This window comes from Grampus griseus (genome assembly GCF_964374135.1).
Source record: "Grampus griseus genome assembly, chromosome: 2".
Taxonomy (NCBI): domain Eukaryota; kingdom Metazoa; phylum Chordata; class Mammalia; order Artiodactyla; family Delphinidae; genus Grampus; species Grampus griseus.
Window position 1 is genome coordinate 139,915,424 of NC_139018.1, and position 24,052 is coordinate 139,939,475.

The window sequence follows — 24,052 nt, forward strand, 5'->3', positions numbered from 1 at the left end:
CTTTCCGCCTGAGTTCTCCCTTACTCCTAAGGTCCCTGGTTGATTTTTTTTTTTTTTAAGAAACACTCAAAAATAGCTTATTAGAAATTGTGTGTGTCAGATTATCAAATTACATTGACACAATGATTTTTAAGTTCTTTCCAATTCCAGAGTATGGTTTATAGGTTAATTTACTTATATTCTTAACTCCAGGCATTGATCTAAGAAACAGACCAACACTTTAGCCTATGGTCTCTACAAAGGCTGTAGTTTTCTGCACATCACATTTTATAAACTGAATTACATATACACATAATTTAATTTTTAAACATTTTTGAACTGGAAAGGTGCATTTTTCCTACTTGATACCATAAAGGGAAGTCTGTCAGAATGGAGATGGTACAGTTATCAAGAGTTCATAAGACAATAATACTTGCAACAAATGGGATCTAAATAACTGTAAAACTGAGTGTCCTTTAAGAAATGGAAGCTGAAAAGTATATTCAAAAAATTTCAATCAAGCACAAGTAATCCACTTTCCTGAACTGCAAACACTTTCTCAAGTACATATAAGGGATCCGGTTCCGGTTTTGATGTAACCCTCAGAACTGTGAGGCCTCAGGGCCAGAGCCCCGTGGGAAAGGATTGCCGCTAGCCTTAAAATAGTAGGCCCCTTTCCAAATTACATGTGCAGAGGACTCACCTGGGAGCTTGTTAAGAATGCAGATTCTTTGGCCCCTCCTCCCAGAGACTGGTCCAATAGGTTCTGCTAAGGAATCCGTCTCTCCTCTCGTGCACTAAGGAAGGGTTTTGGTTTTTGCTCTTGTTTCAGGTCGGTCTCTGGGATCCGTGGCTCTGCCGCACAGATGCCCATTTCAGCCTGCGGGCTGAAGGAGGAGCCCCAGTCAGGGCAGGCCAGGAAGCTGGACTTTCAACAAGGAATTCTGGTGATTCTGGACCACATCTTGAGCAATGCTGCCTTATGGAGTTCTAAAAGGCCAGCGTGTAGGAGTAAACATTTCAGTTCCTGGCAGATGAATAACTTCACTGCACATCTAAGACCTCCAGAGAGAACAGCCTTTATTCTGCTAATTTCCTCGGGGGTTCACAGATTCTCCCTTATCATTTGATTACAAATTACATTATACTTGCAAATAACGCCTGCTATAGTGTAACCGCTTAGAATCCTTTACTAATATGATTATACTTCGTATTTACTGAGCTCTTATATGTACCAGGCACTGTGCTAAGCACTTCACACTGATAAACTTCATTCTTTCACTATGATGTAGACAGGATTCCATGTGCCCTGGCCTGCTGCTGGCAGCAACGCCCTTGGATGACCTGGAAGAACTCAGCTGGTCACTGCTGAATCTTTAGGTTGCTGCTTAGCAGGCCCCAGTGACTTGCTCCAAGGAGCCCAAAGCAAGCTATTCTCCTAAAGTAACTGTACTCACCAATTTTTGAAGCGCTGCAAATATTTTCTCCCAAATCTGTCATTTGTGTTTTAACCTTGGTGGTTTCCATCATATGCAAACTTTCAATATATTTTTGGTGGTAAAATCTGTTTATCTTCTCCCTTATTATATCTTTTAGGTTTCATGTTGTTTAGAAAAGACCTTCCCACACCGAAGGTATAAAAATATCCTATATTTTCCTCAGTAATTCTGTAATTTTTTTGTTTTTTCTCTCTAGAGCTAATTTTTGTGGAAACTGTGAGGTAGAGAACTCTTACTTTAATAGATAGGCAGTTATCTTAAAGTACTCTTTATTAAATAGTCCATCTTTTTCCCACTTAAAATACTCCTTGGGTCCTGTACCAAATCCCCTCACACCTGGGTCTGATGCTAGGCTCTCCCTTTGGGTCCAGCAGTCTGATCCCACTCCAGGTCACTCTGACTGAACTCATGGTCGGTCGAGAGTCCCCTGGGAAATCTCGTAGGACAAGTGTCTTTTACCCACCTGAGCACCACCGTCCCGGACTCACCGTCATTCAGAATTTTCTTGGTATTCTCACACATTTACTCTTCCAAATGAACGTTAGAACCCATTAAATTCCAAAAAGTATCCAATCTCACTGGAATACATTGAATGTATGAGCTGATCTGGAGAGAACCAGAATCTTTATAGAAACGTGATGTGCCTTGTTTGCTCCGTTAAGGTCTTCAGCTGATCCTGTTGGATTGTACAGGTCGGGCGTCTGTAACCCTCCCTCATCTCTCTTATCTGCCACATTGCAGGGGTTTAGTAGTGCCAGAACACAGCTGAATAACAGTACGTCCTTGACTAATTTCTGACTTTACTGGGAATGCCGGTGGTATATGACTCTTTAGAAGGCCACTGACTGTTGGCTTTAGATAGAGACACCTTTGTCTAGGTTAGGATGTTTCTTTGTAATCTTAACTTACTAAGAGCTTAATAAGGGATAGATTTTCAATTTTACCGAATATCGTTTCAGCATCTCTAGAGACGATCATAAATTTTTTTCTAATAGTCGCAGCTGCAGGGAAGGCTAATGAGCAGCCACGGTGCCTCCTAACTCAGTGTGCATCTCCCTAGTCCCCGCACCAGGAAGTGAGTACTTCTGTGGAAGGATGACCAAGGCGAAGCTTCAGGGCTGACTGTGGGAATGATGACGAAAGCTTTCTCGAGTTGCCCACCGCAAGCTGGAGGCTTCACTTTCTTTCCAGGGAAAGGAAATATGCCCGATCAAATGCCCCCATGATGGGAAGCAGCTCTTCGGGACAGTGGTGTACAGAGTGCAGGAACCAAAGAGGAGTCAAGTAGGGTGGCCTCTGCCACCGTTCCACAAATCAACACACAGACCAAGTGCCCAGTCTGAGATGGGGTTTTGGTACCTGAAGTGTCCCATGAGCTCCGGTCATGACAGTCTTCACGAGTCCTTCCTGCCACACTGCAGCGCCTGGCCAGGGCGTGAGGGTCAGGGAGCACTAAGAGTGGAGCCATCACAGAAAGCAGCGATTCCTACTACTCCTCCACCCCACTGCTAACTCGCGGTCCCCAGCCCCCTCCTCCTGGCAGCGCTCTGTTCCTGCCTGTCACACCAGGACATGTAGCCCTTACACAACCACAGGACTCCCCGAGAGCCAGCTCTTGACTACTGTGACCCTGATGCTGGGCTATTACCCACTCAGGCTCCCCTGCTTCTCCTCCATCCCATTCAGGGGAAAGGATGGGTGCTTGAGCCTGCACCCAACTAGGTGGACACGCACAACCCAAAGCAGAGGCTGGCACCGCCCACTCTGACCAAGGGCCTTCTCTCCTACAACTCACTGGCGCCTGCCCTAACCACCCAACGCTGGGCTGTGGGTTGCCCCTGAACACAGAAGCAACGATAAAGAGAAAATGAGGGCAGAGCCCAGTCTGTCACAGTTCTGAGAGGTAGATCAGGACAGGAGACCCAGGGTGGCATGTCCAACCCGATCTTATGTGAAAAGGCCGTCTCTGTGGATGAACTTTCTCTTCAGGCCACAAGAAGCCTTAGCCCAGGCGGAGGCGAAAGGTGGCGATCTCCATGGGCTCCAAATAGATGTCAGTGCTGTTGGAGGGCGAGGCCAGTGGGTACAGCAATGTCAAGGAGGTTGGCTGCAGGAAAACCACATCCAAGCCACGGAAGAGGCTCCCCAGGGCCACCTGTGGGGAGGAGAGAAGGCGCAGGGCAGTGCTGGGGGCTGACACACCAGATGCTGCTGCTCTTCCTCTATATAACTTGTATGAATCTCACAGAAGCTATGGGCCTCTCCGCAGCAAGGTGCCTACATACACAGGTGAGCCTGTGCAACCTTGAAGCCTGTCCACAGACCTTAGGGTAGGAACTGCTGCACTGAGCTGTGAGCTCTTTGAGGAGAGGGACCATGTCTTTTTTTTTTTTTTTTCTTTTTTTTTTTTTTTTTTGGCCGTGCCATGCGGTTTATGGGATCCTAGTTCCCCGACCAGGGATTGAACCTGGCCCAAGGCAGTGAAATCACTGAGTCCTAACCACTGGACCGCCAGGGAACTCCCAGCAGGGATCATGTCTTGATTCACTTCTGAATCACTGGTGCCCAGCACACGGAGGCATTTATCAGTGCCAGCCTTTGCTGGCTTAAACAATGAACAGAGTATGATGGCTTTTAGTTTTTAATTCCTGGTGTTTCCATTTGTTTGATAGAGGTCCGTACACATGAAACAGAAGTTCTCCACCTGGACACCTTGTCTGGAACTGGCCGCTGCCAGGCCTCAGAGGCTTTGAAAACACATGTCAACAGCTTCTCCCTTGCTCTCCGTAAAGCCCCAGAATAACCATGCCACCTCCCCCCTTGCTGCCCAGCCTCACTGCCGCCTCACCAAGCTCTTAGCTTGCCATCCCCAGTGCTCTGTTTCCCTGCCCTCCTCTCCCTTCCCGCACCTGGGCCCTGCTCACCTTGCCTTGGCTTGTGGTGCAGTTGAAGCCCAAGTTCTTGGCCTCGAGGCCACAGTCAAAACCCTTGCGGTGTAAGAGGAGCGCAGTTTCGGCTGAGGGCAAGCTATCATCCTGGTGACAGACCACAGGGCAGCGGGGAGAGGGGGGGGTCTCTGCAGGGCTCACAGGTGTAGCAGCGCCTCTGCCCGGCAGGCAGGGCTGGGACGGGGAGGAGTCTGGGCGAGGAGGGCAGGGTCCGCCCTGAGGGTCAGCACTGAGCGGGACACTCACCTCTGCCTGGAGCGTCCGCAGGTTGAGCAGGTGGAAGTCACAGGGCAGAGAGGAGGCCAGAGGACGAAATGAGCACAGAGCAGGGCCTGGGGGCTGCCTCTTGGCCACGGGCAGGGCGAGCACAGGGGTGTTCAGGTACATGGAAGTCAGGTGACTGAGGAGGGACGGGTAGCTGGTGGAGGGGCCATCTTGGACCTGGAAGATTGGCCCGAGACGTGAGTGAGGAAGTGGAGCGGGGGGAGCAGGAGGGTAACAGCACGTCCAGGTCGGTTTCTTTGGAGAGAGCTTCCCTGATGTGTCTGGATACAAGGGGTGCCTGACTCCAGGACTCTTCAAATGCGGTCACTTCCCACCTCACACAGCTTAGGAAGGGCTACCTCACCAGGCCAGCGCTCCTCTAACTATGGAGGCTTTCTGCTCCCACAACACCATCGTGAGTCACACACTCCCATCAGCAACATCTCCTGTCACATAGAGATTCTCAGTGCAGTGAGAAGAAGGGAAGACAGACAGACGGATGCTTCACCATGGAGGATGGGCCTCTGATGGAGAAAGTCTCTGGGGCAACCCTGCAGCTTCAAGCTCGACCCCGTATCCACAGCACCAGCCCTGATGCTCGGGCCCGGCAGTCCCCACAGCTGTGCTGACTGAGGACTACTCCTTAGATGGCTGACCTAGACGTCACACTCACAGGCCTAAGCTGGACTTTCCTCCACGGCGGCTACTCTTCCATATTCTGGATTTCTGCTCTTAGCACCACCCACCTTCCTACTGTCCAGAATCTCGCACTTCCCTCAGCCACGATCTCCGTTCCCACCTCGGCAGCGTCCTCACGCCCATCGCCGGCTTCTCCCTCCTGTGGCTCATTTCAAGCCACCAAAATGTCCTGCTTGAACAGCCTTTAAGCTGTCACCCCTGCCTCCGGTCTCCCTGAAGATCCCCCTGAGTCCCTGCTGTGGGAGTGACATGCTTAGGGCAAAGTCCCAACAGTGTTCTCCCAGCTCAGATCCCTCACTGGCCTCCAGGAGGAAGTCCAGACTCTTCGCCAGGCACTGAAGGCCCACTACAGTCTGCCCCGACCTACCCCCATGGCAGCCCAGCACTGGCCACTAGAACTTTCTGCAATCAGGGAAATATGCTATATCTGCACTAGCACAGCAGCTACTAACCACTTGTGGCCACTGAGCCACTTGAAATGTGGCCAGTTTGAATGAAGAATCAAATTGGTTTTTGTGTTTTGTCTTAATACGTTTACGTGGCCACAGGTGGCTAGTGGCTGTCACACTGCACAGGCGGCTCTGGTCTAGCTGAGTGAACTCACGGCTCTCCCCATTCACGTTCCTTCCTGCCTCCCACCCTGTGCCTCGGTTCAAGTGTGTAGGGCAGACCCCCATTCATCAAAGACGTGCGTGGATGACATCTCCTCCAGGAAGCTGTCCTTGATCCCCTTGGCCCACTATGTTCTCTCACTCCTCAGGACCAGTGGACATACCTCTTTTCGACCTTGCATTTTCACACACATAACTTGGCCCCCACCCATACTCATGAGTCAATTCCTAGAGCTCTGAGGCAGTATCTTATGCATTTGCGGCCCTCTCAGTCCTTACAGCATAGCGGGTGCCCAGCAGCTATTTGATGAGTGAGTGACTGAGCCCCAGACAGGGAGATGGAGCAGTGGGCTCTGCCATCGGCCAGCTCCAACTCCAGCTACAAGTAACTAACACTAGTTCAACACCCCATCGCTGGCCCTTACCTCTCGGTGCCCGCTCCTGCTGCTGTGAAAGATCAAGCCCCTAAACATGGCTGCCAGTTTGGAGAAAAAGCCAGGCTGGTGGGGGCAAAGAAAGCCATGAGATGAGCAGGGCAGGAGCAGAGCAGGTTAGAGGACACAGGGGCGGGGGTGGGAAGGTGGGAGATGAGCACAAGGAGGGCACAGGCGACAGGGTGCCGTGGAGAGGGAGGTGCCAGGCTGCATGAGATGGAGCAGCAAAGCATCAGACTTGCTTCCCCGTCAACCCGGGAATCAGGCCCTATTCTTGCTACCCTTGCCACCCTTGCCCACCTCTAGTACGCTCCCCAAGCCCTAGGCTGGAACCCCAGGGCCACCCACGGGGCCTAGCCTGACCTGGCTCCCTAGGGGGAGGCCCAGAACTTACCTCCCTGCCCAGGGTTCGCCGTTCCAACAGGAGACGGAAATGGTTGCAGGTTCTCTTGTTGTCCTTGAGCCCTTGGCCCAGGCCTCGGTTGTCGTCCTGCATTAGTCGCCGGTCCAAGATCACCTCCAGCTGGCCTAGGGAAGTTAGCTGTGAGCCCCCAGCCTGCCTGTCTCACCCCCAAGCAGACACCGACCTCTGGAAGCAGCAGCCCACCAAAGCCCCAAGGGAAGAGCCCAGGGAACTGGCTGGAAGCTGAGTCACTCAGGGCACAAAGCCACCATGGAACCTAGAGCTGGAAGGGGCTGAGTGAAGGACTGTGACCCTGGCAGTTCACTGCCTGTGCTCCGCGGCTCAGGAGCCGGGGCTGGCCCGGGTGCCCAGGCAGAGAACCATCTCTAGGCTGGCCACATACAACAAAGTGAACAGCAAACACAACAGCCATCAGCAGCTGCTGCAGAGGCCCTGACCCGGGGCAGGTTTTCTCAGGTGGGACGGATTTTGTTGTGACTGGAACACACGCTTCCGGCCCTGGTTCTACGTGGGGGCAGACTCCAGGTCTGCCTGCCGCGTCTGTCAAAAGGAGGGAGCAAGAGGACAGCCAGATGGCATATCAGGCAGAGGCTCAGATTAGGTGTTATTTGGGGTTGCCCTGCAGACAAGAGATGGCAGAGGATCCTTTGCTTTTTTTGTTTTTGGCTGCACCGCACACAGCATGTGGGATCTTAGTTCCCCCACCAGGAATTGAACCCACGCCCCCTGCATTGGAAGCACGGAGTCTTAACCACTGGACCTCCAGGGAAGTCCCCAACCTTTCCTTTCTTTTAAAAATATGTCTGAGGGGACATTCCTCATGGCACAGTGGTTAAGAATCTGCCTGCCAATGCAGGGGACACGGGTTTGAGCCCTGGTCCAGGAAGATCCCACAGGCTGCGGGGCTACTGAGCCCGTGTGCCACAACTACTGAAACTGGCATGCCTAGAGCCCATGCTCTGCAACAAGAGAAGCCACCCAATAAGAAGCCCGTGCACCGCGACGAAGAGTAGCCCCCACTCGCCCCAGCTAGAGAAAGCCCGTGTGCAGCAACGAAGACCCAACGCAGCCAAATTAAAAAATAAAATAAAATAAAAATATGCCTGGGGAAGGGACTCACTCAAAGCTGACATATGTTGGAATGAGGATTTTTCCCAGCATCTGTTTTTTTCAAGAATCTCTTGAGAGAAGCCCATACAGACAGCTCTATCTGCACTCCCATCACCCCAGCCGATTCTGACTTACATAGTTCCTCAGTCTTTACCCTGAGCAACCACAGAAAGGCACCCCAAATCCTAAAGTGGACCCCTTGCATGTAAAACAATCGCCTGTTAGCGCACTGTTTTCCAGAAGGGCAGAGACCAAGGGAGGTTGCTGGGCTGAGTTAAGAGTTTTACAACCAGAGTGATATTGGGCAAAGGGGCAGCAGAGCCTCATGCCTTCCAGCAGGGAGTCAGGTCCCCACTGGGCTCGCCACCGGCCCCGCAGAGCCTAGACTGGGCACTCTTGGCTCAGGCCTGCACAAAGGCTCTGCCCCAAGGACAGACGACCTGAAGGCCTCAGAGGCCACTAAGTGCAAACTGTTCACTTTACCCTGAGGCTATGGGAGCCACCTGGGCTGGCCCAGTGTGACCAGCTCCAGGTCAGTCTCCTCATGTCCTCATTTTGATTCTTTTTTTTTTAAATTTATTTATTTAATTTATTTATGTTTGGCTGCGTTGGGTGTTCGTTGCTGCGCATGGGTTTTCTCTAGTTGCATCGAGTGGGGGCTACTCTTTGTTGCGGTGCGCGGGCTTCTCATTGCGGTGGCTTCTCTTGTTGGGAGCACGGGCTCCAGGCACGCGGGCTTCAGTAGCTGTGGCACACAGGCTTCAGTAGTTGTGGCTCATGGGATCTAGAGCACAGGCTCAGTAGCCGTGGCTCACAGGCTCTAGAGCACAGGCTCAGCAGTTGTGGCACACGGGCTTAGCTGCTCCGCGGCATGTGGGATCTTCCCAGACCGGGGCTCAAACCCGTGTCCCCTGCATTGGCAGGCGGATTCTTAACCACTGCACCACCAGGGAAGCCTCGTTTTGATTCTTAAGAATGTCATTCTCCTTTTTTTTTTGTCATTCTCTCTTTTAATGACCATTGGTAGGAAGGCAGGACGTATCTTTCTCCTTTGCTAAATATTTCATTATAACACTGACTACACTTTTCCAACTGTCCCTACTGCCATCCCTGTCACGAGAAGTTGGCTGCACACCTCAGCTAAGAATCACCCTTCAATACCCTGATGCTTCTTGAGGGGATCCAACAGGCCACCCACCCCCAGTCACCTCCACAGCTGCCTCCACCAGGGGAGAGGGTGACAGCGTGTGTCTGCCTTCCTTTCATCTCCCGCTGGTGTGTGACTGATGGACAGGAAAGATGGAGAGGCCCACAGAGAGGACAGGCCTCGGTGGCGGGGATGGGCTTCTCGATCTTGCCCTCTCCCCCCGAACAGCGCCTGCTCCCCTCACCATCATGGAGGCTGGAGACGCCCAGGGCCTGGGCAGCGTGCAGCGTGAGGCGGCTCTGTGCGTCCTGGAGGCAGGCCATGACCGGCATGGGGTAGAAGTTGGCCTGCAGGGGCAGCTTCTTCCGATACCGCCGGGGCTGCACCTGCGGGGGCAAGGCCAGCAGATCAAGAGAATCCGGGCACCATTTGGGCCCCGATCAGTCTTGCCTCCGATTCCTCCTGCTCTGTCTGAGCAGATCACTGCCAGGGCCTGTGATGCGGGCAGTAAACACAGTCCAAGTTCTGTTCCATGGGGTCTCTGGGGCCCCAGGCCTGAGGCATCACCTGAAAGCCATTGAGGTCCGTGAAGAAGGTGCCCTGGCTGTCAATGTCTGTGTGGAGGCGCAGGGCCAGCTCCTTGTTGACGCAGTCCCGGATGTCCACCAGGGATGACACGTCCAGAGACAGACCCTCCACCCCTGGGCACAAGACAAAGGGAGAGGCTGAGCGGCGTGAGCCACAGCCTGAGAGACTGGGCTGGGAGAGGCTGTGCCCAAGCCCCAGGCAATTCCCAGCATTTCTGGCCAAGGTCTACTCCAAGAGAGTTAAGAATCAGACCCATCTCAAATGATACGTCTGTTGGGAACAGATGCATGACTAGACAACAGGCAGAAGAAAGAGCACATCACAGCCCACGGAGCCCGCACCGCCTTCCCTACCTTCCTTGTCTGCAGGGCTCACCTGGCAGGTTATAAAGCCGGACTACCTGGTGAACGTGCTCATAGTAGGCCACCACCTCTGAGAAGAAAGGGCCTTCCGTGATGCGCAGCACGGGAGGGTCCTTGGGGACATAGGGCTGGGGAAAGAGCAGGTGGCCGCTGAACCCACGGCACAGAGAGCAAAGCAGGGAGATGCTGGCCCGCGGTCAGGCAGGAGGACTTGTTCCCAGCAGGCTCTGGGCTGAGACCCCTGGCCGAGCCGGGCCCAGGCTCCCAGGCAACGTTCCTCAGTCTCCCACCCCCCGCAGGGGCAGTGCAGGCGAGGCACCCTGGCAGGCAGGGTCGCCCTGGACGAAGGCCCGTGCCCTTCTTCCTGCCCTCCGCTCCTGAGGCCTCCAGGGCCTGCTGGGGTTTGCAAGGTGTCTCTAGTTACCTTGGCCTCGCCATCGGGCAGGAAGAGGTAGGCTCCACTCTTGTCTTTGGACGAGCGGGTGCCATAGATGAGGAACTCCATGCCCACCCGCTGCTCCTGCTCCTCGTCCACTCTTCGGATGCTCTGCCGAGAGACACACCCCTGACCCCTGGCCCCACGCCCGCGTGTCAGGCCCGCCCCCGGGAGGGAGCCCAGCCCTGCTTCCCTGTGCTGTCAGCTCGGGGCCCGGACGGCCCGCTCCAGGGTCCACCACAAGTCAGGTGGCAGTGCACTCATGGTGCGGAGGCAGCTTGCACGACCCCCTCGACATGCGCGCCCTCCTCCGGCTCCCAGCCCCTGGCCCTTTACCTTGAGGAGCCCGGTGAGGCCTGAGAACCAGACCTGCATATAGCGGTTGCTGAGGGCGAAGTCGCTGGTGCCAGAGTCAATGACGCGTAGAGGGAACGCCTCGTGCCTGCTGACGGACAGCTGCCGCCCATGCAGGTAGACACGCACGGAGGAGGGCAGCGTGCGGGGCCCGTCCAGACCCAGCTGCAGCTGCAGCACGCCCAGGCCCAGAGCCGGCAGGCGGACGGGCACAGACACCTGCGGGCACGGGAAGGGTGAGGAAGCGTGGGCCACGGCATGGGTGTCAGTCTTGGATGCAGGCCTGGGGTTCTGGCCCTGAGAGGCTGAGCAAGTCCCTGCACCCACTGGGGCCTCGGTGCCCTCCGCCCAAAGCACAGGTGATGTCACTTGCCCCTCGTCAGACTTTCATGAGTCTCAAATGATATTTGGAAAACTATGAGATGGTAAACACACGTTAAGCTTTCAATAAATATTTGTTGAATGAACAAACGATGGGGCAGCATAACTGCCATTTTTACTGTTATCATACTATACGAAACTTCCCCTTCCTTTCAAGGACAGACTCAAAGCCCAAGAGTGACTGTCCTCTGGGCAACCCCCCTCCCCAAGACTCTGGTCCCCAACCTGGGGAGTAAGAGGGCTGCAAGCAGGAGGGTGGGAAGCCAGTGTCCGTGGGCAGTGTGGGGCTCCGGGGAGAGGCCAAGGATCAGCACAGAGGGCCGAGGCCGGGCCCCACCTGCCAAGCTCCCGCCTCACCTGGTAGACGTCAGGGACCATGTCAGTGGCAGAGCTCCAGTGCGCGCTGACCTGCACAGCCAGGGGCTGACCCTCCTCTGTGAGGACCCGCACCCGGGGAGAGCTGACCAGAAGGGACACCACGCTGAGCCGCTCCTGCTCCAGTGGGTTGAACAGCACCACGTACCTGTGAACAGAAAGTAGGCTCATCCAGGAGGCCACTGCTCTGGGGGCAGTGGAAGCAGGAACAGTGGCCAGGCCAAGAATCCCTCAGTGGTTCGGCAGGGTGGGGGTGGGGGGGTGCCCAGAGCCAGGAAGGGGCTTTGCCTCTGCGCCTGGCCCAGCCCGGCTCACCTGGGTGAGGAATCCAGCTGGATCACTGTGCGCTCTGGTAGGGCATCGTGATTTAAGCGGGTGTCATCCTGGAATGAAGTGGATGGGAAGAAAGAACTATCATGGGGCTTGGCCTGACTCGGAGTCTTGCCTCCCCCCACCCCCCAAACGTGTCCCAGATGGGGACCAGCAGCTGCGCCAGGCACAGAGCTTTCACTCCAGGACTGGGAAGGAAAAGAAGGACAATGCCCTTGCACCACAGTTCTCGGCACAGGACTGCACACCAGAGGGTCCCCCTGAGCAGGTGCAGGAGCGGGGCTCACCATTTGCAGGAAGGGTGACTCAGGGTCAAAGCGGTAGCTTTTCTTGTCCCCCAGCACCAGATAGTGAGCTGCGTTAATGATCACCTGCTTCAGGTTGACAAGGGAGCGCAGAAGCCTGGGAGGGCGGGCAGGAGAGGGACCATGGGAGAGGTGACCACCGAGACACTGTCCACCTGCCAACAGGGCGAGCCCTTGGCAGGCCTGCCCACTGACTGCCCGGTGCATCCTCCCTTTTGGGACAGCGGGTCAAGGCGTGGAGCTGATGGGGAAGAGGAGAGGGCTCCCACCTGATCCCATAGTCCACAACAACTGCCTCCTTGGCAGTGCCAGTGATAGCGTCGTGGTGCTGGAAGAGTCCCAGTGTGCGCCGAGCTTCCGTCAGAAGGGCGAAGTTTGAGAGCGGGTACTGGCTGGCCACTCCAGAGCGCCGGGCATGAGCCACAGCCAGGCTGTACAGAATCTCTGCCCCCCTGCCCAGAGAGAGAAGTCAGCCTCCTGCCATCCAGCTCCCTAGGGCCCACCCTCACTCTGCAAGGCCCACTCCTCTTCCTTTCACCCCTTCTCCACTTGTCTTGGTCTCCATGCCCTTCTAGTCCCTTCTGAGCCAATCCAGCCCCTCCTTAAACCTCAAAGGCTTACTCTATCCCTCCAGCCTGGAAGGGGGGGCAGGTCTCACCGCAGGTGCGCTTCCAGGACACGGTCCAAGCTCTTGTAGAAAGGCCGCGAAGTGTAATAGCCTGTCCAGTAATGGTCCTCCCGGTCCGCGTAGGAGAAGAAATCCCCGCTCAGCACAGGAAACCCTGGAGGCTGGGCCCCTGGCTCCACCCCTGTCCTCTTGTATAGAGCATCAAAATAGTCGGAGAGGGTGCCAAACTGGGCCTGTGGGGACCACCAAAAACCGCTTCCATCAGTTCCAGAGTCTTCTGGGAATTGCGGCCCCCCAGTGCTGCAGTGGAGGCTAGGGGCAAGGATGTTTGCCTATGCAGAGAGTAGTCACCATGTCCTACCTTCTGGGCCTCAAGAAGCTGAGGAACCTGGGAAAGAACTGTGACATAAAAGGGAAACCGTGCCCAGAGTTGGGAATGAACCCCTGCTTTGGAGCAGTATCGGGGAGCATGAAACCTCACAGGAAGGGCTGGGCTGCAGCACCACCGAGGACCCCTCCCCGGTGAGTGTCCCTTCACACCTGCACGTGGAGATCAGGCTTGCTGTTAAGGAAGTCGAAGAGCCGCTGGTAGTTGAAGAACTGGGCATCCCACTCCTGGGGCTTGTCATATCGGAAGTCATCGCCCAGTGGCACCAGGAGGACGTTGCTTCGGAAGAGCCGGGACTTCTTCCTGTACTGGTCCAGGAGCAGGCCTGCCCTGCAGGTGGGAAGGGGGACGGGCCCCACATGGAGTCTCACATTATAGGATCCTCAGCAGAGCCAGCCTGAGAGGAGCCCTCTGATACATCCTCATCACAGAGTCACTCGGCTTGGGGGTAGATACCTCATGGGGTGAAACCCAGTCCCAGGGAGCCCAGTGTTCTCCAAACAACTAGAGTTCTTCCTGATGCATGGTTTCAATTCCCTGGCCCCAGTTCTGCCCTTGGATACCACAAAGAACAAACCAGTCCTCCTTCCCCATGATGGTCTCTCAGACATATCCAAGATGTGTAAGCATTCCCCTGCGCTTTCTCATCAGCCTCTGCAATCCCAGCCCCCCTATTTGGTCCCTACATAGCAGCTGAGAATCCAGTCACCAGCAGTTCTCTTGAGTAGCCCGTCTGCCAGGATCCCAGAGTGCGGGGCCCAGCGCTGAATATGGGAGTTCGGGGGAAGGCAGGCCACACCCCCTAGTCTGGCCAGAGCTGCCGTGGGAGCGGTGTGTGCTTATACAGGCATGTCTGGCGGCCCCCACTGTCACCCCACCATGCTGACATCAGTGATCATGTTTTCTGTGCATGCGGCCCAGCAAGATATTTTCTCATCCTGAACTTTCCTATTCTGTCTGCTGAAGCTAAGGGTAGAACCTTACATTTATCTAATCTTATCTGGTTAGGTTCAACCCACGTCCCAACCTACTGAGATCTTTTGGGATCCTGACTCTGACACTCCAGCTTTGTTTGCCACCAGTTAGTGATGCAGCACAGCCCTAGACTGAAGAGCCTGGACTTGGGGACTGGACTACACCAACACTAGCACTGTATGCACTAGCTGTGTGACCTTGGACAACTTACTTAACCTCTCTGGGCCTCAGTTTCTATAAAATGAGAAAAACATCAGTACCTACTGCCATAGTATTATGAGAATTACAATGAACTGAGTGAATTAATATTTGTTAAGCACTTAGAACAGTGCCTGGCACTGTTCTACATAAACATTTATTATTTCCTTTTTCATCCAAGTCATTAATGTTATCAACAGAAAAACAGAGACCTGTGGCATTAAAGCCTCTTTCTCTTTTTAGACCAGCCTGGTAATTGGCATGTTATGGGTGTTACAGTTCAACCAGCCACTAATGTACTTAGCCATGCTAGTGCAGCTTGTTCTGTTCCATTTTGCTCTCAAGAAAGGACTTCTCAAATACCACCTTCCCCTAACTTATCATCCTTGTAAGCCCTTTAAAGGAGAAAACGAGAGCTTCCCTGGTGGCACAGTGGTTAAGAATCCACCTGCCAATGCAGGGGACACGGGTTCAATCCCTGGTCCGGGAAGATCCCACATGCCGCGGAGCAACTAAGCCCGTGCGCCACAACTACTGAGCCTGTGCTCTAGAGCCTGTGAGCCACAACTACTGAGCCCCCGTGCCACAACTACTGAAGCCTGCGCACCTAGAGCCCGTGCTCTGTGACAAGAGAAGCCACCGCAGTGAAAAGCCCGTGCACCGCAACGAAGAGTAGCCCCTGCTCACCACAACCAGAGAAAAGCCCGCGCACAGCAAGGAAGACCCAACACAGCCAAAAATAAAATAAATAAATTTAAAGGAGAAAATGAGGTTATCTCCCATGACTTGCTCTCTGTAAACCTGGCCTGGCATCTGTAGATCACAGCTGCTGCTTTCAGAAAAAGCATGCCTTAAAAGCCCTAGATTCTTGCTTGGAATCAGCATTTAGATTTCTGGATTCTGGAAACAAAAGACCACTTTCTTTTCCTTCTGGTCACATGTTTCACCTCTTGGACATCATGGAAATCGGAGGATTGCAACATGAAAACCCGTTCAACTTGTTATATTCTTAAGGCCAGTCCAGTTCTGGCTAAATAATTGTTTACCTCTCTCTTAATCCACCTTTTCCCAGGGGAGCTAATTTCAGCAACATCTTTTGGGGTCCCTAAGGATTCTCTCAAAGGGAACAGGTCTGTTTTCTCAGAGGCTGGAGGCTGTTGGGCGGGACAGAATGTGCATCTGAATGGGATTCTGGGTGCACAGAGCACTGAGGATCCCGGGTGACTTCAAGCCAAGGCAGGAGGCCTGAGCTTAATGTAGGCATACCAGACTGAAGGTTGTAAGGCACTGGATCTAATCTGAGAATTACTTGCCTCAGTCAGTCCACTGGCTCCGACAGTTTGTTAGGACACTGGAAAACATACTCATTTGGGAAAATAAAACCATTCTGGAAAAGGTGGTTCCTTAGAGCCACTCACTCTAGTTTTCCAGGAAAACACAGTAAAGGAACTGTCACTGCAAGGGCTGTGGGCCTGAACTCACCAACCGAGCCCACCCCCATTTTATGAATGTGGAACCCGAAGCCCCTGTGCAGCAGAGCCCAGACCAGAAGCCAGGTCTCCTGACTCCTCTGCAGAGTGAAAATGACACCACCACACCTAGTCCAGGTCTGGGAGCAAGTACCTCTCGGCCACATTTGTCTCTGTGATAGCCCGGGGTGGCACCTTCCAAGGGCAGTTGATGCGCCCCCCGGGCAAGCGCTTGAAATCAAACTGGCAGCAGATCTTGGGATCCGGGCCACATGTATGGGGGACGTCATAGCTGTAGAAAGGCATCATGTGGCAGAAGATGTCTGTGCTGGAGTCCGAATCTATAGAAAACACACCAAGCAGTCAGCCCCTGGAGCTGGGCACAGGGATGCTGGGGGTGGGAGGGGATCTGCTCCAGCTAAAGGCGTGAACTAGACTTAAGGCTGCAGAGGACATGCAGGCCAATGGTCAGGACACAGGGAGGGCTCTAGAGCCCACAGCTCCTCCAGGAGACAGACAGCAGGCTCCACAGAGGCCAGAGATCAATGTGATCCCCACCTAACCTGAAGGAGAGAGCTTCTGACGGTCTGCACCAGTGTTTGTTGGTCTGCTCTAAAGGACAGATGGGTCTTATTTCTGATATCCCTGCCCTTTCCCAGTGGGAACCACTGCTGTGACCCCCCTCCACCCTACCTGGCCTTACCCCAGGTCTGCCTCCACATGAACTCCAGGCTGTGGGTGGCAGCAAAGTGCTTCTTGATAGCATAATGTACCCTCTGAATCAGCATGCTGGTCAGGTTGGCACGGCGCAGCAGGTAAGGCATGGTGGGGCTGTATCCAAAGGGGTCCACTGCCCAGCCTGAGCGCGGGGTTGCACCTGGGCAGGGGCATGGAAGCCAGAGGCCTGAATGCCTCAGGGCCTGGTCTCCCGGCACAGGGGCCCCAGATCCCGTCTTGCCATCACACCACACCCACGCTGGTGGAATTAGCCTAGAAAAGAAGCACTCCCTGCCAATCCTTGTGCCTTAGAGCCCCCTGCTGTCCTCTGGGCCCAGCTATGGGGACAGACTCCCACTGCTGAGCCCGGACTCACCGAGGTTTTTCTCCAGCCACTGGTGTCCCTCAATGAGCTGGTCAATCAATGCAAAGTAGTGGGAGTTGGCCTCATCCGGCATTACCCAGCCTCCTGTTGCAATTTCCAGCTGCCCGTTTCCCACCAGCCTGGAGTTAAGGACTCACACTCAGCCTGGGGCAGAGACCCTCTGCTCAGTCCTGCCAACCAGATGCCGGGACCTGTGTGTACTGGCCTCACTGAGCCAGTTCACCCAAACCCAGGACCAAGACAACAGACATGCGCCCTCCTCTCTCTCCAGCCAACCTCCATGCTGTCCTGGCTCTGCTTATTCCTGGATCTCTGTCTGCGCTTCCAGGGGCCAGGCCCTATGCTTTCTCTTCCCTGTGCTCACACTACTTTGATTTCTCCTAACACTAGTGACCCTCAAATCAGTTCTTGCCTTCTCATTCCTGGCCCCTCTACCCTCACTCCTCATCTCTGCCAAGGTTCCCCCTGCCTCTCCCTGACACCTTGGCGCCTGCAGCTCCAGGAGAGGACTTCACACCCATCCTAGGGCCCAGAGAATAGCCCTCCTGCCTCCCCAACTGGCACTGGCCTTCGGACTGCTGCTCTCTTTTGGGCATTGATGTTGTCCCACCACTTGGCGAAGAAGGAGACTTCCGCCCAGATGAAGCGCCGCCGGGGGTCCTCTTGCAGCTTGGACACCATGTTGTTGAGAATATGCTGTGTCTGCTCTGTGTAGTACTTGTCAAAGGTCTTGAGCCAGCCTGGGAAGCCAACATAGGGTCCCCTGAGGATGCCACCATCTTCTTCAACTGTCCCTCCCTTACCTTTGCCATCAGGAAGCCCACCCCAGACAAAGCAATTTTAAGAAAAACAGACCTGGAGGAATCAGGCTCCCTGGCTTCTGACTATATTACAAAGCTACAGTAATCAAAACAGTATGGCACTGGCACAAAACCAGAAATATAGATCAATAAAACAGGATAGAAAGTCCGAAGATAAACCCATGTACCTATGGTCAACTAATCTACGACAAAGGAAGCAAGAATATACAATGGAGAAAAGACAGTCTCTTCAATAAGTGGTGCTGGGAAAACTGGACAACTACATGTGAAAGAATGAAATTAAAACACTCTCTAATACCATACACAAAAATAAACTCAAAATGGATTAAAGACCTAAATGTAAGGCTGGATACTATAAAACTCTTAGAGTAAAACATAGGCAGAACATTCTGACATAAATCACAACAATATCTTTTTTGATCCACCTCTTAGAGTAATGAAAGTAAAAATAAACAAATGGGACCTAATTAAACTTAAAAGCTTTTGCACAGCAAAGGAAACCATAAACAAGACGAAAAGACAACCCTCAGAATGGGAGAAAATATTTGCAAATGAAGCAACGGACAAAGGATTAATCTCCAAAATATACAAACAGCTCACGGAGCTCAATATCAAAAAAGAACCCAATGAAAAAATGGGCGGAAGACCTAAATAGCCATTTCTCCAAAGAAGACATACAGATGGCCCAAAAGCACATGAAAGATGCTCAACATCGTTAATTAGTAGAGAAACGCAAATCAAAACTACAATGAGGTAACACCTCACACCGGTAAGAATGGCCATCATCAAAAAAATCTACAAATAATAAATGTTGGAGAGGGTGTGGAGAAAAGGGAATTCTCCTACACTGTTAGTGGGAATGTAAACTGGTACAACCATTATGGAGAACAGTATGGAGGTTCCTTAAAAAACTAAATATAGGGCTTCCCTGGTGGCGCAGTGGTTGGGAGTCCGCCTGCCGATGCAGGGGACGCGGGTTCATGCCCTGGTCTGGGGAGATCCCACATGCCGCGGAGCGGCTGGGCCCGTGAGCCATGGCCGCTGAGCCTACGCGTCTGGAGCCTGTGCCCCGCAACGGGAGAGGCCACAACAGTGAGAGGCCCATGTACTGCAAAAAAACCCCACACTAAATATAGAACTACCATATGATCCAGCAATCCCACTCCCAGGCATATATCCGGGGAAAACCATAATTCAAAAAGATACACGCACGCCAATGTTCACTGCAGCACTATTCACAATAGCCAAGACATGGAAGAAACCTAAATGTCCATCAGCAGAGGAGTGGATAAAGAAGATGTGGTACATATATACAAAGGAATATTACTCAGCCATAAAAAAGAAATCCCATTTGCAGCAACTTGGATGGACCTAGAGATTGTCATACTGAGTGAAGTAAGTCAGACAGAGAAAGACAAACACCATATGATGTCACTTACATGTGGAATCTAAAAAAATGGTACAAATGAACTTACTTACAAAACTGAAATAGAGTCACAGATATAGAAAACAAACTTATGGTTACCAGGGGGGAGAGGAGGGAGGGATAAATTGGGAGATTGGGACTGACATATACACACTACTATACATAAAACAGATAACTAATAAGGACCTGCTGTACAGCACACGGAACTCTACTCAATACTCTGAGAACACCTATATGGGAAAAGAATCTAAAAGAGAATGTATATGTGTGTACATATAACTGATTCACTTTGCTGTACAGCAGAAACTAATACAACATTTTAAATCAACTATACTCCAACAAAAATTTAAAAAAGTAAAAGAGAAAGCCCACTCCACACCCTGGCTCCCAGGGTCTGCTGGGCCCTCACCTGGGTCATTGTGAGAGTGAGGGACCACAAACACCTGCAGGTCTTCGGTGTCCCAGTCGTGCGGGCTATAAGAGATGTCAAAGCCTTGCTTCCACACGCCGCCATCCACGTTGTCAAATGGTAACTCCTCTGATACAGTCAGCATCTGCCAGGCAGAAGAGCAGCTCAGTGCCCCAGCGATGGCCACTGTGGGTCCCTGCCAGTTCTGACTCTTACCTGCAGCTCTGGCTTCTGGCCCCGGACCCCCAAAGCAAATTGGCAGTCTTGAGGGGAGATGGAGAAGAAGCTGGGTCGGGGCTCTGGTGGCACCACCCAGGAGCCATTGGACATATAGTACGGCAGCAGGGCAGGTGGGCCCTCCACGTTGGCCGTCAGCTCCAGCACAGAGTCCTTGATGTGGCTGATGATCTCATGATTCTCCTCCAACAGCTGCTCCAGCTGTTCAATGCGGTTCTGCAGCACAGAAATTTGACTCTGCCAAAAAAACCAAAAAGCAATCACTCCCAGCTCATTATGTCACAAGAAGGATCTCTGCATGGGGCCCACCACCTGAGGCCTGACTATGATCCTTCCCTCCCCAGTCAAAGGCAGGACCATGAGCCTACAGGGCTGGATTGCTCTGGTCAGATAAGGGAAGAGGTGTGAATCACTACTGAAGACTGCAATCCACTTGGGTTGGGAGTACCCTCACTCTCTAGCTTATGGATGGCAAAGATTTCACCTCCCATGCCTATTCTCAACAATCGGCATTGCCTCTCAGGAGCATTGTGCTGACAAGGACTGCACTGGGGCTTAGTGGGAAGGGATGCTGCAATCCATTAGCAATGTCTGCCAATAATTCAGGAGGACAGAGCAGCAGTACATATTGCCATTTTCCCTCCCTCCTTTCTTTTTGCCATCACTGCTTTCAGCTTTGAGTTTCTAGAAAATCTGCCTATTGGGAAGGAATGTTCTTGCCCTGGGCTGACATGACTCTCCAGCTGGGGCAATAACCCGATCCCAGATGATTTGTGTATGAAGAGATCAGCAATCAGGCATGACTCACCCGGGGGAAGTTCCCACCGTTCTGGTGTCGGGTGGGATCATGCTGCACTCGATCCAGCATGAGGTAGAGTGAGAAGACAGCCACACAGAAGATGGCAGCCCCACACACTGTCACCTGCTTTTTCAGCTTCATACTGGCCTCCACACACACCTGGCCGGAGGGACACCACATGTAGCTCCAGCAGGCAAAAATCCCTTTGGTGGCCTTTCCACCAAATGCCCCAAGGAGTTCCTGAGGGCTGCTCCCGAAGAACACCAAAGAAAAGAAAGCTTCTAAGCACCGAATCCCGACACTGGTTATGGATCCTGACCCAACCTGGATCGTATTCTCTTGGCTGAGACACAGAAAGCACTAGTAAGAGGCACATGTGAGGCCGGTCCTGCCTGGTCCTGGTAGCAGCTTTGCCCCTAGGGTGGAGATGATGCTCTCTCCCAGGCAGATGCTATTAAAAAACACGCCCGGAAAACAAAACTTCCCAGCTGTGACTCCTGAGTTCGCCATACAACTTCCTGATTATAACCAGCTGCCCACAGAGCTTGCCTACAAGAAAGACACAGCCAGTTAAAGGACGTGGGTGTCCAAGCTCCCTGGCCATGTGCCTCTAATTTCAGAGGAATATACTGGTATCTATTTTGATTTAAAGAATATAGACAAAGCCCCAAGAGACTAACAAGAAAGCCTTTCTCCCTGCCCGCTTGCATCAGACTGGTACTCACCAGAAACAGTGACTGGCACAGCTGGTCTCTTATTCAGAAATGCAGAATGAATAAAAAAAGAAGCCACAGCTTATGTTTCTAACATAAAGAGTCCTCTCCCTGTTAGCTCTGACTCCTGCAGTGGGTAACTTTCAGCTTCTGCTTACAGAATATTTAGGGGACCCCCTGGAAGCCACCAGTGATTGATGTCAAAGATAACCTGGGTAGGGAAAAGCTAGGCACAGCTGCTCGGCTGTGGGGCAACTTCAGAGAATCAGTGTCCTCCGCCACCGCCCGCGGCCCGCACTTGCCTGCTGGGCGGAGGGAGACAGCTAGCTGTCGGCTGAGCGGCGACGGGAGCGGCAGCTCAGGAGTCTTCCTCCAGCCCTCGGGCTGAGGAGCTCTGTCGCCTCTGCAGCGTTGTGCCCTATTTAGCGCGATCTTATTCCGCTCAGGAGCCTCCGGTCAATATTTTTAGCCCTGGGAGGCTGAGTCCAGGCCAAAGTAGGTGGAGCTGGGGAGAGAGTTAGATCTCAGAGGGGGGCCGGCACCTGCCGCCGGGTCTTCGGCTACTCGCCCGCTCGCCGGCCCAGCCCCCTCCCGGCCCTCGACCCTCCCCGGCTCTGCCGGGCCCCGGGACCGCAACGGCAACTGACCCGTGCGGGAGCTCGGGCCGCCTCCGACTCCAAAGCGCCGCACGCGCTCCTGCCGCTCAAGCCCGGCCTCGGCCGGGGCAACCGGAGCCCTGCCCGCGCCCGCCCAGCGCGTTACCGTCTGCGGCCGGCTTCCGTGCCGCTCCGGGCCCCGCCGGCCGAGCTGCGCCCCTCACATCCCCGGGTAGGGCGGCCCGCGCGGAGGCAGCGACGCAGGCGAAGGCGGGCGTCCGCCCACCAATCGCTCCCACAGAGGCCAGGCCGCCGGCGCCGGTTCCCCACGCTGGAGGCCGCCGGGCAGAGCGGCGTGCGGGGCGGGGACAGCCTCGCCGCGCCCCCGCGCCACCCCAGCCCCGCCTCCTCGCCTCGGCCCCGCCTCCGCCTGCGGTGCGCCCCGCCGAGCCGGGCGAGTCGGGCCACTGGCGTCCCTATCTCAGCTACGGCGGGCCGGCCCGGCGCTTCCGGTGCGGTGTGCGCCGCGGCCCCCGCCGCCGGCAGAGGGTCCGCAGTGCGCAGCCGCAGCCGCAGCCCGGACCCGGCCTGGGAGAGCTGCGGGTCCGTGAGGAGGGGCGCGCAACTTGAGGTTTTACTGAGTCTTCCTAGAGTAAGCTCATTAATTAGCAGTAGTAGAAACATTCCTCCTCCATTTCACCAACCGAACGGTGAAGTACATTTTCCAGCTCCCTCCCGGTTCTGGTGTAGGTATCCTTAATTAGATGCAGTTACGCTCCTCAGGCAAAGGGGTGCTGCCTCCTGTTGGTACCGTGCGTTAATCACGGCCCCTTTCCGTGCTTGCCTCCTGTAAGGCCTATAATTTTCTTGCTTGTTCTTTTACTGGACATTTAGGTTGTTTATAATTTTGCAGCATAATAAACCACGCCAGTGAACATCTCCATGAATTCCACATGTCTTCTTTTTAAACTATTACCTTAGAACAAACTTTCAGCGGTGAGGTTACCTGGGCCAAAGCTAAGGACTGATATGACTGATGATACTTGGCATTCTGTTGCTCCCCAAAAGGGTTGTGCCAGTTTCCACCGCCAATTACAAACTGTTGAAAATTGCTTAAGCAACTTTTTGGTTGATTAACCAGATTTACAAACCCATCTCATTGCTTTAACTCCCATTTCTTTTATCACCATCAGAAACATTTTTCTAGGTTTATTTGCCAACTAGCATGCCTGTTACTAAGGTGGTAGACCTAGGCTGGGTTCGTCATCCTCTGTGTCTCTGTGTTTTGTCCTGTGTTCTGGGAAATTTATCTTCCGACCTGTCTACTGAATTTTCCATTTTGGCAATCATAATCTTATTTTCAAGAGCTCTTATTGATTCTCTGGTGGTTCTTTTCTTTTTTTTTTTTTAACTGAGATACAACTTACAGTATATGGCACAAGTCTTAAGTGTGCTGCTCATGTATATAAATGGATATACAAGTATAATCACCACTCAGATCAAAATATCACTTTCTCATCACTCCAAAAAGTTCCCCTCTGTCAAGAGGTCAAGCATTCCCTAAGTGCAGCCTGGTAGCTAACAAGGCCACAAGTCCTTTCGCACAAATCACTGTGCAGCTGCCAGGTGTGCCTACCACATTTCCATGAGACCCAGCCAGTAAGAGGATGACAAGCCCCAGTGGATCCAGACGGCTATTACTCACACAGACAGCAAATGCAAGACCAGCATGGTGTCGGATTTCCCTCGTCACAGGACAGCACTGAACCAGAGGGACCAGATGACAGGCAGCACGATGGTAGGTCTGTCTGTGGCTGAGAAGCCAACTCAACTGCAGTCAGACAATTTTATGACCTGCAGCTACACTCTAAGTGGGGGGAGGAGGGTGGGGCAAGGTGGAAAGGACTACACTTAACTGAAACTAGGAAGACGGATGAGAAGTGGCCTTGTGGGGCTTCCCTGGTGGCGCAGTGGATAAGAATCCACCTGCCAATGCAGGGAACATGGGTTTGAGCCCTGCTCTGGGAGGATCCCACATGCTGCAG

General features: G+C 53.4%; 1 protein-coding gene across 8 annotated transcripts; it reads right to left on the minus strand.

Moving 5' to 3' along the window:
- Nucleotides 1-1,042: 1,042 nt before the first annotated feature.
- On the minus strand, nt 1,043-22,341 carry MAN2A2 (mannosidase alpha class 2A member 2). 8 transcript variants are annotated; one of them, XM_082647901.1, is made up of 23 exons: nt 22,174-22,341; nt 21,714-21,916; nt 20,708-20,857; nt 19,879-20,136; nt 19,663-19,807; nt 17,575-17,746; nt 16,998-17,125; nt 16,608-16,781; nt 16,059-16,245; nt 13,415-13,592; nt 12,905-13,107; nt 12,516-12,698; nt 12,229-12,343; nt 11,927-11,994; nt 11,594-11,759; nt 10,838-11,074; nt 10,490-10,612; nt 10,079-10,193; nt 9,683-9,816; nt 9,360-9,501; nt 6,829-6,962; nt 4,403-4,867; nt 1,043-3,633 (listed from the first exon to the last, which is right to left on the minus strand). In XM_082647901.1, exons 3-23 carry the CDS (start codon nt 20,837-20,839, stop codon nt 3,481-3,483), a joined length of 3,612 nt encoding a protein of 1,203 aa, XP_082504027.1. In that variant the 5' UTR covers nt 20,840-20,857; nt 21,714-21,916; nt 22,174-22,341; the 3' UTR covers nt 1,043-3,480. The 8 variants fall into 8 exon arrangements, 7 of the variants coding, with proteins under 7 accessions (XP_082504027.1, XP_082504028.1, XP_082504032.1 ...); XM_082647902.1 differs by lacking the exon at nt 22,174-22,341 and adding an exon at nt 22,059-22,146; XM_082647906.1 differs by lacking the exons at nt 21,714-21,916; nt 22,174-22,341 and adding an exon at nt 6,426-6,500 and having other exon boundaries at nt 4,403-4,513; nt 4,673-4,867; nt 20,708-21,182.
- Nucleotides 22,342-24,052: the final 1,711 nt, after the last annotated feature.

What these genes read in the sequence shown, in the direction of transcription:
- MAN2A2 (XM_082647900.1), bottom strand. Translation starts at nt 20,878, where the DNA reads ATGTGGTGTCCCTCCGGCCAGGTGTGTGTGGAGGCCAGTATGAAGCTG. An exon ending in TCACTCTCACAATGACCCAG is followed by an intron (nt 17,747 to 19,662) that starts GTGAGGGCCCAG and finishes TTGGCTTCCCAG; the next exon opens with GCTGGCTCAAGACCTTTGAC. An exon ending in AAGAGAGCAGCAGTCCGAAG is followed by an intron (nt 17,126 to 17,574) that starts GCCAGTGCCAGT and finishes CCTTAACTCCAG; the next exon opens with GCTGGTGGGAAACGGGCAGC.